The 18915-nt window shown below is 35.0% G+C and overlaps 1 protein-coding gene across 1 annotated transcript; it reads left to right on the top strand.

The window, feature by feature from the left end:
• Nucleotides 1–12261: 12261 nt before the first annotated feature.
• On the top strand, nt 12262–14820 carry LOC146946615 (uncharacterized). Its single transcript, XM_085748268.1, has one exon. The coding sequence runs from the start codon at nt 12262–12264 to the stop codon at nt 14818–14820; it is 2559 nt and encodes an 852-aa protein (XP_085604394.1).
• The last annotated feature ends 4095 nt before the right edge of the window (nt 14821–18915 follow it).

Genomic DNA, 18915 nt, shown 5'->3' with positions numbered 1-18915 from the left:
TGTTGCCTTAAACCGGATTGATTCCGTTAATACTTGTCCATGCATTTTCTTCCTTAGAAATCATAGGGTGTGACGTGCATTCGATACTTGATGTTATAGCGAGTGTTTGTTACATAAAAGATTGTGAAAACAACCCCCAATAGCTACTACTGACCCTAAAGACGAAATGACAGGTTTCAGAAAAACTGAAAATTTTGCCCAGGTTCGCTATTAGCGAAATCCTCTGGAGTAATTTCGCTATTAGCGCAATTTTCGCTATTGGCGTATTTTCTAAAAATTAGTTTTCCAGAAAATCATATTATTTTTTTTTCATAAAATCTTATTTCCTCAAGTATCCCAATGCATATCATTCCTTTCGATCGTCTTAAAAATAATTCTATAACCTTTGCATGACAAGCATTAACATCAATCGATTCCATTCACGGCACATTAGAAACTGATATCTTGTTATCGTAGCACTTAACATAAACTTCCACTTCGTCCGCTAAGAACGGCTTAACTTATTTCTCTGCCAACTCATTCATTATTAGAACCTTATTCTTACTGAACATATAAATCTTTATCTTCCGTTCTCATATCTCAATCTCTGAGAGCTTACTAATTCCATGAACACATATCGACTTATCCTTAACTTGTAATCTTGTACTTACGTTCCAGAATATATTTTCTTTGCATACAATAAACCCGTTCCAACAACTACTTCTACCAAAGCTTCCGGTATTAATTAGATATTCCAAACTCTTTACTTACGGTTATGCGAAGTATTACTAACATCTCACCCAACGTTGTCGGAACATCCTGTCTTAACATGCCTTACATTCCCGGAGGATTCACACTTGTGCTTGGTTAGTTCACCGGCCACCTTTTGGCACGATCAAACTCTTACTAATACTTATCCGAGTTCTTACTTATGAGTTCACACTTTCCAGTGCATCTCCATCACATACTTCATTCCTCCTGGGTCGTATTCAGCTCTCAGGCATCCATTCCAATCGTCGAATGCTAAATTGAGTTGATCAGGCTTAACTAACAACAACAATTAGAACTTTTACCCGGAACCCAATGGTCCCACTACCTTAGTTGTAATTTAATGACCCAAGGCACGGTCTGAATCGACCTGCTCTGATACCAATTGTAACACCCATACCAGACGTATCTAGAAAGTCTGGCACGTGTGTTAATATTAGTACTGGATGCATTAAAATATACAACTTAAAATTTTTCCGAATGAATAATATTTACATCAAGTCACGTTCGTATAAAACTTAATACAATACATTCATCCATACATAAAAATACATCCTTAATGTCCATAACGTCCTGCAGCTTACGAACGAACCCTTGAAGTAATATCCATCCGGCTCCGAACATGCATAAATATCCTGCTTATCTGAAACAAATAAGGATTGGGATGAGACATAATGTCTCAGTGAGTTCCACCTAATCCTAGGCTATAGTCTTATCTTACTTGTTATAGGTTCCACTTCCTATACATGTCATGGCGGTCAAAGGGTATCTAAAACTGCATTGCCAAGTATACGATTTACGTATCAAGGCCTAAGCTTAACATATCATAACATGATTCTAAACCGGACGATTAGGGGAAACCTAAGATCGTCATCGGTGTATCATTCTTATCTTGCTCTATTTCATGTCTTATACTTGTCATATAGCATCTAATGCTCTAGTCCTTAACATGGTCTTGCATGGATCATTCTACATGTCATAACATAAACATAAGAAACATAATCGTATTCATATCATGAATAAACGTATCTAAGTTCATTCATATTGGTTAGCGTTGAACAACAATTATTATCTTGATTCATTTTACGGATAGTCCCAGGTGGAGTAACCCCGAGATCAATCCCTTACATGACCGATGTACGTACATCGGACTCCCTCGGTGTCGTGCGGGTCCCTTGCTGCTTAAACCGTTCCCATTAGGTCGAGAACCTCCCGTATCCCCCTGGCGTGGATAACAAGAGACACGAACACCTACGTCTTGTTTACTCGGTGACATGCGGGTCCCTTACGGCTTGAATCGTTCTCATCATGAGAACCCCTTCTATCCCCCTGATGTGGATAACAAGAGACATGCCACCTACACGTATTAGTCATGGTCTTGTCGTATACATAATTAAACATGTACATACTTGATCGTCTACCTCGGAACCTTAATCGAACCGATTAGTGGTAAACTCTTACTTGTTCATATACATACTTAATCATGGTGGAGAGATAAACTATCCTATCCACAACTTAACATACTTGTTCTATCATTCTTAATCATGTACGAATATAATATACTTCGCATCTTAACATCCTAGGATTTCTTGCTAAACTTGCTAGTTCTCGATAACTATATTGAGGCTCTAATTCCTTCCCTTACTTGATGTATAACTTGCTACCCGATCGTGAAACGAATAATTCTCTCATATGTCATGCTTCTCTATACAAAATAAATACTTGCCTTACTTTTTAGAGAAAAACATGTAGAAAGCTATGCCTTGGAGTCATGACTTGAGGGGTTTATTACTGTAAAAGACTGCACGAAGAGAAACTGGAGCGAAAGGTGCCAAAACGGGCCTGAAGCGAGCAAACAACATGATGTCATGCTGTCACTCGCAATGGCGAGTTGTCTACTCGCAATGGCGAGTTGCCTTACTCGCAACTGCGAGTTGGTGGCGAGTGAGCACTCCAGGACGAGTGTTTTGCTCGCCTAGGCAAGTTGTTTGCTCGCCGTGGCGAGTTATGACAGTCCAGACCTGCAAAAATGGAGTTTCTGACCCAAAAACCTCAAATCAAAGTATCCTAAGGCATATCATGACTCTATGGATCATTTAGAACTTGCAAAACAGTCTTAGAACAAGTATTTACATCTATTGAGAGCATGACAATAAAAGGGATATCAATTCCTATACATAAACCCTAAATATATATATATATATATATATATATATATATATATATATATTTACTTGCAAGCATAATTCACATGATCCCAAGGGTAGGAAAACTAGCTAGGGAACTCACCTAATCAAGACATAAACTTGATTCCCAAGCTTCCAAGCTCAAGCAACAAAATCCCAACTTGCTTCTCTTGCAATCTTAGCTTATGCCACTCAATCTTGATATTCTCTTGAACTCCAAGACACCATGATCCTTGCTTGTTCATCAATCTTCAATTCCATGCAACAATAATCAACATAAGCTCCCAATCATCAATCAAGAGCTTTAGCCTCTTAATCAAACCAAACCCTAACTTGTTGGATCCATCCATGAGAAGAAAAATAAAGGAATCTAACAAAAATCCAAGCTTTTAGTAGTTTAAGAATCAAGAGGAAGCAATATAGATTCACTTGCTATGGTAAGAAGAAGATTTGGAAGATTTGGTGTTGAGAAAGAGAGATGGGGGCGTGAGGTAGAAGAGAGAAGAAGGAGAAAAGTTTTGCCAAGCTTAGAGAGAGAAAGAAAAATGAAGAATGAGATATTTTGGTCCATACACAAATAAATATCCTTTGGATGCGAAATTACCAAATTGCCCCTGCCTCAAGCGTGCTATATCCGACTCTGATACTTATTACGTAATGAGCTGACATCATATAATAAATATTATCCATACTTACTTTACTTAAATTTAATCCTCTGGCACGATCGACTGGTAATATTCTGATACTGACAGGCGGGATATTACAACTCTAATTGGTTGAAAAATAAGACAAAGTGTACACGACTCCATTTGATTGGTTGAAAAATCAAATAATGATGATAATTTGATGGCTACCATTTAAACGTGATTAATAAGTAATTGAAATACATTTAGTTTTGTCATTGTAAGATTTTACAACTTTCCGCTTATAAATAAGGTAATTAATAAAAATATTAATGCATGTTTACATAGACACATTGTCTTGTCAAATAGATAAGATGTGCAAACCTTTTTATGAGGTGAAATAGACTTTAATGATTTTTAGAATGTGAAGATGTCTTATGTACTTTTAAATTTTAGAAAGACAATTGTATATAATAGAGATAATAGACATGTCTTCTCGTGGTCTGTGACAAAATTTCTTGTGGAAAAAACCAAAATACTACATGATAAAAAAATGTTTAACTGAGGAAGTAAGATATTAAGTTGCAATCCAACACAAACAAAATACAACATCAAACTTTGCTAGTAGCATGAACCAAAAAACAACCATTAAATAGAATCAAATTTGTAGTACAAACCTAGGCAGATATCATTTTTGTTAAGGAATAGGTGTAAAAATATGATGAAATGTTTAATCCGATTATTCTTAGAAAAGTAATAATGTGCGTTTAGCGGAAATTATATTGTTTGATTAATTTTAAGAAAAATGATAATGAGTATTTATTCCCTAAAATAATAATAATGAGTATTTATGTGTCTTGTTTTTTTTTTGTTAACCCTACAGTTTCTTTGCTCAAAAAAAAAAAACTCTACAATTTCTAAGAGAAATGATTTTTACTAATTCATAGTTCAACCGTGAACTAACTAAAATTTGGGTTCTCCTAATTTTTTTTTTTTGATGGAGTTTATAAACAACTTGAGCTAAAATACCTGGTTTTCATATTTCTTCAAAATCATCAATTTTAATTTTTCAAGTTTGTAGAAGTGTTGTGAAATAATTATTTTTAGGGTAGAAGTAAAAGATGAGGCAAAAATTGTGGAAAGAGTTAAATATGAAGTCAATTTTAAAGCATTTGTGATTATTAGTTTTTATAATAGAAGGAATGCATTGAATACAACAATATGACATTGAATTAGGATGTTAATTTTAATAATCTTTATTTAGGATGTTAATTTTGTTGAGGCAAAATCCCTAATTAATTTTAAAGATAATAAACCAATATGATTAAAGAATTAATGGACTTTGATTATTTCCTTGGTATTTAACTTGTGTTCTTGAGTGTTTTACTAAGACAGGAACAAGGTTTAAATCATACCAAGAAACAAGAAATCAAAGGACATTTGAATATAAGATCTAACACTGAGATCAGAAGGTTAGATCAGAATGTTGCTCAGAGATCAGAATGTTCGCACATGAGATCAGAAGGTTGCTTCTATACAAGCCCAGAATCTCAAGAACATGGATCAAGGTCATGCAAGGCACATGTGACATAAATAAATGTCAAGAGAAGTACTTCTGCATGGATCAATCAAGCAATAAACGCATATACAAGGATTATGTCAAAAAGGATACTTTATGTTCATTTAAGACTATGAACATTAAAGTCCTAGGAATATTCCACAAGGGAATATCATCCTAGATGTTATATTTACTGCTCTTCATTGTGTTTCACTATTAGGATTTGATTACATCAAATGGTAGTCTTACAAATCATCCTAAGTGAAACAAATGGAACATTCTGATGATCAGAATGTTCAGCTCAGCACATGCTTACCTCATGAACAGTACAGTAGGTAAAAAGCAAAAAGCCAAAGCAAATCAAATCTGTCTTGCTCAATGAGAGACAGACACGCATGAGAGTTGGTACAGTACAAGGACCACACAATCTCTCAAAGCATGTGTATGAAGATGCAGAATCCCACTATATCCTCCTGCACCAAGTTCCAAGGCAGATCTGGGAACTGAACTTTCTGAAGTATGAAGAAAAGTCCATACTTTGGTTATTGCCCAGAAATTCATATGAAAAGCATATGACACGCCCAGAACTTCATATGTTCATTCATACATGATGAACCCAGATGAAGAACATGATGAACCCAGATGAAGATCATCATGAACGCAACAACATCCTGAAGTTCATCAGATATCAGAATGTTTGCCCAGAATTTCAAGTAAAAGCTTGTGGGACCCAGGACACATGGCATAACACCATTGGACACCCCACAACGGCTATTTGAGCCCAAAGACTCTATAAATACAGTTCAAAGGCTCAGCATTACTTGCACCATTGCAAAGCATACAAGAAAACAACTTTGATTTTGTTTGAAGCTCTTGCAAACTGAAATTGATCAATCTCTAAGGCTTTCATTACTTAGTGCAAATCAATACTCCTTGTTATCTCTAAGATAACTCCTTTCTCTTCTTCCTCCTCTGTTTGATTCACAAACATTCAACTTCCATACAAATTGTAACCAAGTCTCATCTAGCTTTAGGGGTACTAAAGTGTTAGTTTGAGCAAAGGTTATAAAAGTCTAAGTTGGTAACTTAGCAAGAAGGTGCAAGCCTGATGAGGCTTAGAGAATACAGGATTGTAATTGTTCAGGTGAACAAAGATTGTAAGGTGCAGGACTTGAGAGGTTATCTCAAGCATCATAGTGGAAACTCTCACAAGATTGTGAGGAGAGGACTAGCCCACATTGGGTGAACCTCTATAAATCTCTGTGTGTTCTTTCTTTCTTCCTTATACTCTTTAATTTCAGTATACACAACACACACCAACACATTTACTTTATTAATCAGTTTCTGTGTATGAACTTCAGAACGTTCTGAGTTCAGAAAGTTAACTTAACCATTCCAAGTAAACTACTTGAGAATAACTTTTAAGTTTCAGGATAATTTTTAAAGGGTCACAATTCAAACCCCCCTTTCTTGTGACTATTTTATCCACTTCAATTGGCATCAGAGCCCGGTTCTAAGGGTTTGAACACTTTAACAAGTGTTAGAGTAAAGATTCAGGAAGCATGTCTAAAGTCAAGTACATAGCTGAAGGAGGATCATCAAACAGACCACCACTTTTTGATGGCTCAAACTATTACTTCTGGAAAGGCAAAATGGAACTCTTCCTCAGATCTCAAGACAATGATATGTGGCAGGTCATCACAGATGGAGACTTTGTTCCAACAACCAAAGAAGGAGCTGTCAAAGAAAAGAGTTCATGGTCAACAGATGAAAAGGCTCAGGTATTGTTAAACTCTAAAGATAGACTCTTTTTATCATGTGCACTAACCATGGAAGAAAGTGAAAGAGTTGATGAATGTAAGAATGCTAAAGAAGTATGGGATACTCTGAAAATACATCATGAGGGTACATCTCATGTCAAAGAAACTAGAATTGACATTGGTGTCAAAAAGTTTGAAGTCTTTGAAATGAGTGAAAATGAAACCATTGATGAGATGTATGCTAGATTTACTACAATAGTAAATGAAATGAGATCTCTTGGAAAGGCATATTCCACTCATGATAGAATCAGAAAAATATTAAGATGTCTTCCAAGTGTATGGAGACCTATGGTCACTGCAATCACTCAGGCCAAAGATTTAAAATCTATGAACCTGGAAGATCTCATTGGATCACTGAGAGCTCATGAAGTTGTACTTCAAGGAGACAAACCTGTGAAGAAGGTTAAAACACTTGCTTTAAAAGCATCTCAGCAAACCCCATCAGTTGCTGATGATGAGGTACAAGAACCACAAGAATTAGATGAAGTTCATGAAGAAGAAGCTGAAGATGAACTTGCACTAATCTCCAAAAGAATTCAAAGAATGATGTTGAGAAGAAATCAGATCAGAAAGAAGTTTCCAAACACCAACAATAGCACCAGAACTGAAGCTGACAAAAGCCAAGTCACTTGTTATGGCTGCAACAAAACTGGACACTACAAGAGTGAATGTCTTGACATCAAGAAGGTGCAAAGGAAACCTCCCTTCAAGAAGAAGCCAATGATCACTTGGGATGACTTAGAAGAGTCAGAACCTCAAGAAGATGAAGAAGCCAACATGGGATTGATGGCTCAGTCAGATGATGAAGAAGAGGTAATTGTCTATAAAACTGATTCTTTTTATAAAGATCTTGAAAGTAAAATAGATAGTCTCTTATATGACTCAAACTTCTTAACTAATAGATGTCATTCTTTAATCAAGGAACTTTTTGAAATAAAAGCAGAAAAAGAAACACTTCAAAACAAATATGATGAATCTAGAAAAACCATACAAATTTTGCAAGATTCCCATTTTGAAATGTCAGAAAAACAAAAAGAATTAAACAAGAAACAAAAAGGCATTATTTCTATACCTTCTGAGATGAAAAAGGAAAACACACTTTTGAAAAAGGAAGTTGAAACCTTGAAAAATGATCTTACAGGTTTTATAAAATCTACAGAAACATTTCAAAACATCTTAGGATCTCAAAATGAAAGTGCTAAGAAATCTGGCTTAGGTTTTAAGGATCCACACAAAATCATTGAAAGTTTTGTACCTAAAACTAAACCAAGAACTAAATGTTATTTTTGTGATAGGTATGGACATGATGAAAAAATATGCCATGTTAAGAAAAAACTTATCAAAGAAAATAAAATTAATCTTAGTTCAGAACGTTCTCATTTCAATAGATCAGAAAGTTCACAAAAGGCTGAGAAAGCTAAGAAGTCATGTTCCTACTGTAACAAATCTGATCACACAAGACAGAATGTTACAATAAGAAAAGATCTCTTAGAAGAACTAACCCTCAAGGACCCAACATTACATGGGTACCTAAAATTTTTATCTTGTCAAATGTAGGTACTGCCTCAGGGTGCAAGAACAAAGCCATGGTACTTGGATAGTGGCTGTTCTAGGCACATGACAGGTGACAGGAACTGTTTTCTGACCTTTGAAAAGAAGGATGGAGGACTGGTGACATTTGGAAATAATGACAAGGGTAAGATCAGAGGTAAAGGTACTATAGGTAAACCTAACTCTGCTAAGATAGAAAATGTTCAGTATGTAGAAGGTTTAAAACACAATCTACTTAGCATAAGTCAATTGTGTGATAGTGGATTTGAAGTAATCTTTAAACCTAACATATGTGAAATAAGACAAACCTCCTCTAACAAACTGTTTTTCTCTGGATCAAGAAGAAAGAACTTGTATGTTTTAGAACTAAATGATATGCCTGCAAAATCCTGTTTTATGTCTCTTGAAAAGCACAAATGGATTTGGCACAAAAGGGCTGGTCATATAAGCATGAAAACCATTGCTAAACTTTCTCAACTTGATCTAGTTAGAGGTTGGCCTAAAATCAGCTTTGACAAGGACAAGATCTGTGAAGCATGTGTTAAAGGTAAACAAGTGAAAAGTAGTTTTAAAACCATTGAGTTTATTTCAACTCAGAAACCTTTAGAACTTCTTCACATTGATCTATTTGGTCCAGTTCAAACTGCTAGTCTAACAGGCAAAAGATATGGGTTTGTTATTGTTGATGATTTTTCCAGATTTACATGGGTGCTGTTTTTAAAACACAAAGATGAATCTTTTGAAGCATTTCAACACTTTTGTAAAAGAGTTCAAAATGAAAAAGGTTCTAATATCATTACAGTAAGGAGTGATCATGGAGGAGAATTTGAAAATGCATCTTTCAAAACATTCTTTGATGAAAATGGTATTAAACATAATTTCTCTTGTGCAAGAACTCCACAACAAAATGGAGTTGTTGAAAGAAAAAATAGGACTTTGTAAGAAATGGCTAGAACAATGTTAAATGAATCAAATGTTGAAGATTATTTTTGGGCAGAAGCCATTAACACATCTTGCTACATTTTGAATAGAGTTTCAATAAGAAAAGTTCTTAATAAAACTCCATATGAACTCTGGAAAAACATTAAACCTAGCATATCTTATTTTCACATATTTGGCTGTTATTGCTACATTCTGAACAATAAAGAAAAATTGGGTAAGTTTGATCCTAAATCAGATAAAGCTATCTTTTTAGGATACTCTACAACTTCTAAAGGTTATAGAGTGTACAATCTAAAAACCTAGACAATTGAAATTAGTATGCATGTCATATTTGATGAGTATGATGAACATTCTCAACCAAAAGAAAGTGAAGACACAGAAGTGCCAACACTTCAGAATGTTCCCAGTCAGAACATTGACACTCCAGTTGAGAAAGAAGATGATCAGAATGTTCAGGATCAAACCTTCCAAAGTCCACCAAGAAGTTGGAGAATGGTAGGAGACCATCCTGTAGATCAAATCATTGGAAGCACAACTGATGGTGTAAGAACCAGATTGTCCTTTCAAGATACCAACATGGCAATGATCTCTCAAATGGAACCCAAGTCAATCAATGAAGCTATTATTGATGACTCCTAGATTGAGGCCATGAAGGAGGAACTTTCTCAGTTTGAAAGGAACAAAGTTTGGAACCTGGTTCCAAATAATCGAGAGAAAACCATCATTGGAACAAGATGGGTTTTCAGAAACAAACTTGATGAAAATGGTAAGGTTTTCAGAAACAAAGCAAGGTTAGTTGCTCAAGGTTACAACCAACAAGAAGGTATTGACTATGATGAGACCTTTGCACCAGTGGCACGGTTAGAAGCCATCAGAATTCTCCTTGCATATGCTGCACATAAAAGCATTAAACTTTTTCAAATGGATGTTAAAAGTGCATTTTTAAATGGTTTTCTAAATGAGGAAGTTTATGTAAGTCAACCTCCTGGTTTCATAAGTAAAGAAAAACCAGATCATGTTTTCAAACTCACTAAAGCACTCTATGGTCTTAAACAAGCTCCTAGAGCTTGGTATGACAGACGTAGCACATTTTTAATTGAAAATGGTTTTTCAAGAGGAAAAATTGATACCACACTTTTTAGAAAAACACATGATTCTGATTTACTTATTGTTCAAGTTTATGTGGATGATATTATTTTTGGTGCCACCAAAATGAAAATGTGTGAAGAATTTTCCAACCTTATGCAAAGTGAATTTGAGATGAGCATGATGGGTGAACTTGGTTTCTTCCTTGGTTTACCAATCAAACAACATCCAAATGGAATTTTCATAAGTCAAGAAAAATATGTCAAAGACATTCTTAAGAAATATAAAATGAATGAGGCAAAAATCATGGTCACCCCTATGCATCCATCTTCAAGTTTAGATAAGGATGAGAATGGAAAATCTATTTCTGAAAAAGATATAGAGGCATGATAGGCTCATTATTATATTTGACTGCTAGCAGACCTGACATTATGTTTGCAGTAGGTTTATGTGCTAGATTTCAAACTTGTGCAAAAGAATCCCATTTAACTGCAGTTAAAAGGATTTTTAGATATCTAGTAGGTACTACTGATCTTGGCCTTTGGTATAGAAAAGGTTCTAGTTTTGATCTTGTAGCATATTGTGATGCTGACTATGCTGGAGACAAAGTTGAGAGGAAAAGTACAAGTGGCTCATGTCAATTCTTGGGACAAGCATTGATTGGATGGTCTTGCAGAAAGCAAAACACCATTGCTCTTTCCACAATTGAAGCTGAGTATGTATCTGCAGCTAGTTGTTGCTCTCAAATTTTATGGGTAAGAAATCAGTTGGAAGACTACTCATTAAGGTACACAAGTGTTCCTATTTTCTGTGATAATACAAGTGCAATTAATCTTTCTAAGAATCCTATTCAGCATTCTAGGTCTAAACATATTGAAATAAAGCATCATTTCATTAGATACCATGTTCAGAAAAAGAATATTGCATTAAGCTTTGTTGATACTGAAAATCAACTAGCTGACATTTTCACAAAACCCCTTGTTGAGGATAGATTCAATTTTCTTAAAGAAAAATTGTCAATCATAAAAAATCCCAATAAAGATTGATTACAGATCACTAAGGGCCTTAGAATAAACCCCTTGATGTCATCTGATGCAAATCAGATAGATTTATCACAATCAAAACATTCATCAAAATGTTCTTGAGTTCAGAATGTTCCTGAGCTCAGAATGTTCTTGAGTTCAGAATGTTCTTCAGGTCAGAATGTTCATATGATCATAATGTTCATCCTAACATTCATTCAATCAAAACATTCACAAGTTTGTTCATCTGAGTTTCATCCTTTCAGGATGTCTATAAAACTCAGTTATGTTCAAAATTTGATTTCTGGGTCAACTATCTCATGCGTGAGATTTTGTGTTGACTTTCTCCAAAAATCCTTCTATAATCTCAAGCATTTAATGTTTGGTTATAAGAAGATGAGTTTAAGGTTTAACCACCATGTAAAACCTGAACTATCAAATCAACCAATCCCTTCCATTTCCCACAAACGGCTACTTTTCTCTCTCTCTCTCTCTCCTCTGACCGTTACTTTTCTGCAGTTTCCTCCTTCCCAATGCAAACTGCTATCATTTTCTCTCCCTCTTTCTTTCCCTTCTGCACGTTTGGTCTATATAATCAGTAACCACTTCTGATTATTCTACAACCATCTCAATCCAAACTTCTTTCTTGTCACTCGCAAAAATTTACAAACCCTCTGTTTCTCTCTCTCTCTCTCTCTCTCTCTCTCTCTCTCTCTTACGAAGAACATGGCAAGAACCAAAACCACTCCAAAATTCTCTGATGAAGAAATTCCTCAAGTGGAACGTTCTCAATCACCACCACTAAACGCTGCTGCTGGTCAATCCTCTGATCAACAACCACTAAGTGAAACCCCTGTTCACACTGTTCTTCCAGATGTAATCTATCCTGCTTTTGATCTACCCAAATCTTCAAAATCAAAAGCCTCTAAGAAATCCATCACCAAACCTAGACCTATTCCTACCAGAAGGTCAACTAGGATGAAGAAATCCTCAAATGAACGAAAGGTTTCTCATGTGAATCTTGTCTCTGATGAAGAGAAAAAGACAGATTCAAGTGATGATGAAAGGGAAGAAGACTCTGAAGAGGATCCAGAAGAAGAGATGGAAGTCCCTGAAGAGAAAGATGAAGAAAAAGTGGAAGAAGAATCTGAACAAACTCTCTCTGAGATAGTGAAATCTATGAGAGTGTACTCAAAGAGGGGTAAGAAAGTTGCCACTCCCTCTCCATCAAAAGGAAGTTCATCTTCTCAGAAAGATGATGATGAAAGTGATGAGGAAGAGTCTGAAGAAAAGACTCAAGAAGAAGAGAAAATCTCTTCTAAGAAGCATGGCAAAGGAAAAGACATTGCCAGAGTTGCTGCTGTTATGAAGGCTCAGAGAGCAGAGAAGATTGCCTTCAGACCAATGAGCAAGGCAAAGTACTTTGACCTTGAAAGCTTGAAGACTAAAGCATGGAACTTGAAAGAGTTTACAGAACCTCAAGGATGGACAAAGTTTGTAACTCTTCAAGAACATACTTATGAAGGACTGGTCAGAGAATTCTACACCAACCTATCAGTCAAGGAGAAGAAGAATGTCAATGAGAAGTTTCTCATCTCCTCTGTCAAAGGTGTGAAGATTGAGGTAACCCAAGATTTTCTCTCTCAAGTCTTAAACATTCCAAATGAAGGTAAAAGAATGTTTTCTAGCTTTTGGTTTAATGAGGCTAGAGTTAACCGTAACCAACTCATTGTTGAGTACACCAAAGAAAACAAAACGTTCAATTCCACTAATCTAGAAGATACCCCCAAAATTCTTCACAACATGATTAGACACACCTTGATGCCTAGATGTGGCTCTTTTGATGTAGTCTCTGACATAGATATGTGCATCATTTACCACCTCATGAACAAAACCAAGTTAAACATTTGTTATATCATCATCCAACACATGATTGATTCCTGTTTAGCCATAAAACAAACTGTTGCTGGTTTGCCCTATGGAATGCATTTGACTCCCTTGTTTCAAAAGGCAAAAGTGCCTCTTGAAGGAGAAGAACGTAAGTTGGACTTCATGAAGTTCTCATCCAAGACTTTGGGACAACTACACATCACTTCATCCAACATGCCTACTCCTCAAAAGACTGGATCAGTCAAGAGACTTGCTGATCAGAAAGTTCAGGAAATAAGGAAGAAGCAGAAAGCTGACAAATCTGCCAAGAAGGAGATTGGTTCAGGCTCTCAAAAGGCTGAAAAAGGAAAACCTACTCCAGCTCAAGAGGTTTTTGCTCATATTGCTGAACATGCAAGAGAGTTGGTTGAGGCAAGCAGTCAAGAATTTGAAGCTATGCTTGCCAGGAAAGCTGTTGAGAAAGTTGGAGAAACTGATGAAGGTCATCAGAAAGCTGATGGAAACTCTGTTGATCCAAATTTAAGAGTTGAAGAAAATACTGAGAAGGATACTCAGAATGTTGATGAAGATACTCAGAAAGTGGCTGAGATCTTAGCTTCAAACATGTCAATTGAGGAAGATGTTCAAGTTGAACAAATGGAGTTCTCAACTGGGTTTGACCTCAACATTGAAGATGTCAACACTGACTTCAACAACGAAGTATTTCAAGATGGTCAGGGAACCACTCAACATGTTCAGGAACCAGCTGCAGTTCAGAATGTTGAAGTATCTAAAGATCAGAATGTTGAAATTCCTGCTGAAGACATTCCAGTCAGTCAGAATGTTCAAGTCTCTGCTGGTCTCAATGCTTCTAATGAACCTCTTCCTGCTCAAGGTAGCCAGCTGTCAGCAGATCCAACGCCTTTGGCCTCAGGATCTTTGCCCTCAGTGGAGGTACAGCTCATGGCTCAACCAGATCAGAATGTTAACATTTCTTCATCCACCATGGGATCTGTTGCTGGTGCAAGCAACTTCTTGGTCTCTGATCTTCCCACTCCCAACACTATTCCCTCATCAACTCCACCACCACCACCAATGAAAACCACCACCACAAGCAAGCTTTCCAACATGGCTGCTCTGTTTGACTCCCTCAACACTTTTGTGACTGCTAACAAAGAGAAGGTTGAAGCTTCTGATGTTGCTCCATCTGCTCCACCTATTAAGCCTTCAAGGGCTGAGAAGCTAGCCTCAAGGGCACTCAGGGTCTCCACCAAGACACACAAAATTGTTTGTGCTTTGGCTGATTGGACTGTTAAAGTCCATGCTCCTGGATTGGCCATTCCTGGACCAACTTTTGCTGACCAATCCATCTTTGATGCAGAACCATCCTCTGATTCTGGGGATTCTACTCCCTGAATCTTTCTGTGTTATCCTCCCTATCCTTTTTGCAGATGACTAAAGGGGGAGAAGCTTTAGGATTTAAGTCTTAAGTTTTTCTTAGTTTTAGGCCCTAAGTAGGTCTAGTGATCAATAGTTATTGGAGTTTAGAAACTTCACTTTTTGCTTGATCACATGCTTTGAATTTCTTTTTTTGTTTTTGAACCATATAATTCATGTAATTGTACTTCATGCCTTACATTAATGAATGATATTGAATTTGGTTCAAATCTGCATATTTTTTATTTTATGCAATGAATTATGAAATTGAGGGGGAGCTTTTTAAAGTTCTTAAAAACTCTACATAATGGATTATAAAAATGAGGGGGAGCATTAAAATAAATTTTCAAGCTCTGTTACTCTTCATATATAATCAAAATCCTTAATCCTAAATCATAGGTTTATCATCTTCAAAAAGGGGGAGATTGTTGAGGCAAAATCCCTAATTAATTTTAAAGATAATAAACCAATATGATTAAAGAATTAATGGACTTTGATTATTTCCTTGGTATTTAACTTGTGTTCTTGAGTGTTTTACTAAGACAGGAACAAGGTTTAAATCATACCAAGAAACAAGAAATCAAAGGGCATTTGAATATAAGATCTAACACTGAGATCAGAAGGTTAGATCAGAATGTTGCTCAGAGATCAGAATGTTCGCACATGAGATCAGAAGGTTGCTTCTATACAAGCCCAGAATCTCAAGAACATGGATCAAGGTCATGCAAGGCACATGTGACATAAATAAATGTCAAGAGAAGTACTTCTGCATGGATCAATCAAGCAATAAAGGCATATACAAGGATTATGTCAAAAAGGATACTTTATGTTCATTTAAGACTATGAACATTAAAGTCCTAGGAATATTCCACAAGGGAATATCATCCTAGATGTTATATTTACTGCTCTTCATTGTGTTTCACTATTAGGATTTGATTACATCAAATGGTAGTCTTACAAATCATCCTAAGTGAAACAAATGGAACATTCTGATGATCAGAATGTTCAGCTCAGCACATGCTTACCTCATGAACAGTACAGTAGGTAAAAAGCAAAAAGCCAAAGCAAATCAAATCTGTCTTGCTCAATGAGAGACAGACACGCATGAGAGTTGGTACAGTACAAGGACCACACAATCTCTCAAAGCATGTGTATGAAGATGCAGAATCCCACTATATCCTCCTGCACCAAGTTCCAAGGCAGATCTGGGAACTGAACTTTCTGAAGTATGAAGAAAAGTTCATACTTTGGTTATTGCCCAGAAATTCATATGAAAAGCATATGACACGCCCAGAACTTCATATGTTCATTCATACATGATGAACCCAGATGAAGAACATGATGAACCCAGATGAAGATCATCATGAACGCAACAACATTCTGAAGTTCATCAGAGATCATAATGTTTGCCCAGAATTTCAAGTAAAAGCTTGTGGGACCCAGGACACATGGCATAACACCATTGGACACCCCACAACGGCTATTTGAGCCCAAGGACTCTATAAATACAGTTCAAAGGCTCAACATTACTTGCACCATTGCAAAGCATACAAGAAAACAACTTTGATTTTGTTTGAAGCTCTTGCAAACTGAAATTGATCAATCTCTAAGGCTTTCATTACTTAGTGCAAATCAATACTCCTTGTTATCTCTAAGATAACTCCTTTCTCTTCTTCCTCCTCTATTTGATTCACAAACATTCAACTTCCATACAAATTGTAACTAAGTCTCATCTAGCTTTAGGGGTACTAAAGTGTTAGTTTGAGCAAAGGTTGTAAAAGTCTAAGTTGGTAATTTAGCAAGAAGGTGCAAGCCTGCTGAGGCTTAGAGAATACAGGATTGTAATTGTTCAGGTGAACAAAGATTGTAAGGTGCAGGACTTGAGAGGTTATCTCAAGCATCATAGTGGAAACTCACAAGATTGTGAGGAGAGGACAAGCCCACATTGGGTGAACCTCTATAAATCTCTGTGTGTTCTTTCTTTCTTCCTTATACTCTTTAATTTCAGTATACACAACACACACCAACACATTTACTTTATTAATCAGTTTTTGTGTATGAACTTCAGAACGTTCTGAGTTCAGAAAGTTAACTTAACCATTCCAAGTAAACTACTTGAGAATAACTTTTAAGTTTCAGGATAATTTTTAAAGGGTCACAATTCAAACCCCCCTTTCTTGTGACTATTTTATCCACTTCAAATTTTAATAACGGTATGAATTCATCTAAATATTTAATTAGGGTGACACCTTGCTCCCTTTTGTTTTTGGCGATGTACCTTGCTCCTTTTTAATTAAAGAAAAAGAAACTTTTTATTTAAAAAACAATATATTTAAATATAAAACATACATGAGTAGAAAAAGAATGATTCACCACATGAATGGTATATCAAAAATAATAGAAAGTCTGTCATCTATTATTTCTTATCATTTCCACTCCAAAGTTATTGATTCAACCAATTTTGTGAAAATGGGATGAATTTCTTCTTGTCTATCGACTGGTTTCCATCTCAAGTTTAAAGTAGGAAAAATAAAGAAAGATCAAATATAATAACCAAAATAAAATATGAAAAAGAAAAATGTTAAAAGTAAAATAACAACATAAGAAACATAAAAAACGTTAACAGAAGAATAAATAGATAAATAGAAAAAGTTGCGAACATTGAGAGATTAAAATAAAACAAAAGGGGGATGAATGTGGTTATATTCGAACGTGGTAATAGAAATTCTTCATATATATTTTTTCTTGATTTTCTTCCATGTCCAATATAAAGATCCAATCAAAAACAAAGAACATATAAACACCAAAAGAAAATTGAAATGAGAATATGAATAAGAAAACAATAACATAAGAAATCACAATAAAAAGTAACATAAGAATAAGAAATGTTAAATAAAAAATAAAACGATAAAAAAACAAAAATAAATAAATAAAAGAAGAGAGAATGGGGTTGAAAGCATTGATTTTTTTTGGGAGGAAGAGGTAGATGAAAATAATGAAAAACAAATTGTCTATATATAGGAAAAAAATCATGTCATGATCAATTTTGATTGACTGATGAAAAATAAATGAGTCATGATCCATTTTGATTGGCTAATAAAAAATGAATGAGTCAATAACTATTTTGATTGGTTGACAAAAAAAGCATTAAATGAAATGGTGAATATGAAGCTAAAGATGTAATATATCCAAAACGTAACTAAACCATTTTCAATCAAGAATATTGATTCCTTTGTACACGGTACTGCAACCATTTGGTTTGATGATATGTTTTTATGTTTTTTTTATTCTAATCTCTATAATAATTCATATTACAAAGAATAAAAAATAAGTTACTATATTGATCATTTGACCACGTTAACTCAGCTCTGGTTGCGGCAATCACATGATGTTGTTTAAAAAACGGAAATAAAATAAAAATGCGGTATAAATAATAAATAATTACCACATTTTTAAACATTAGAGTTGAAAAAGTGTGATTGCTAAAAAAACATGGTACCAGTAATTGCTATTTTTTTTTATTAAAAATAGGGTATCCCTACTTAATTAAAAATCTAGTCAAAAAACAATTTTTCCTATATACGTACGATATTATTTTCGGAGATTAAAAAAATTCAAAAAGATAATACAATAATTAAGTTATTTCCGAGTATTTAAAAAAAAAACACTGGCTAACTAATATGTAAAATTGATCGGTCAATTAGAGTAGAAAATGATTAAAAAAAAAAACTTTAGTTTGGTATGATCACATGTAAAGGTGGTTTTTTATTTTTGTTCTAATCTTTATAATAATTCAGTTTACACTGATAAGGCAATACAATTCGATATTGAATGTAATATAACCAAAATGTAATTAAGGCAACTTTCTTAATCAAAGTTAAAATGCATTGCAACATTTTTGTGTGAGGAGCATTAAATGATAGAAGAAACATGAGATGCCATGTGTACTATTACTCATAGAAGTAAGCTTTTATATTATATAAAGATAAATATCCCTCCCTATAATTTTCATTCTTAAACAACCTATTTTTCAAACACATACCCACAAATTTTTCAGATCTGTCAACATAAACA

Source organism: Medicago sativa, chromosome 2 (assembly GCF_051527215.1).
Source record: "Medicago sativa cultivar Bolivia chromosome 2, Bolivia_mono, whole genome shotgun sequence".
NCBI classification, from domain to species: Eukaryota; Viridiplantae; Streptophyta; class Magnoliopsida; order Fabales; family Fabaceae; genus Medicago; species Medicago sativa.
Note: the sequence above shows the minus strand (reverse complement) of the source record. Positions and strands in the feature narration are given on the sequence as shown.

Bases quoted from the DNA above. Each gene is read 5' to 3' on its own strand.
- LOC146946615 (XM_085748268.1), top strand. From the start codon at position 12,262: ATGGCAAGAACCAAAACCACTCCAAAATTCTCTGATGAAGAAATTCCT.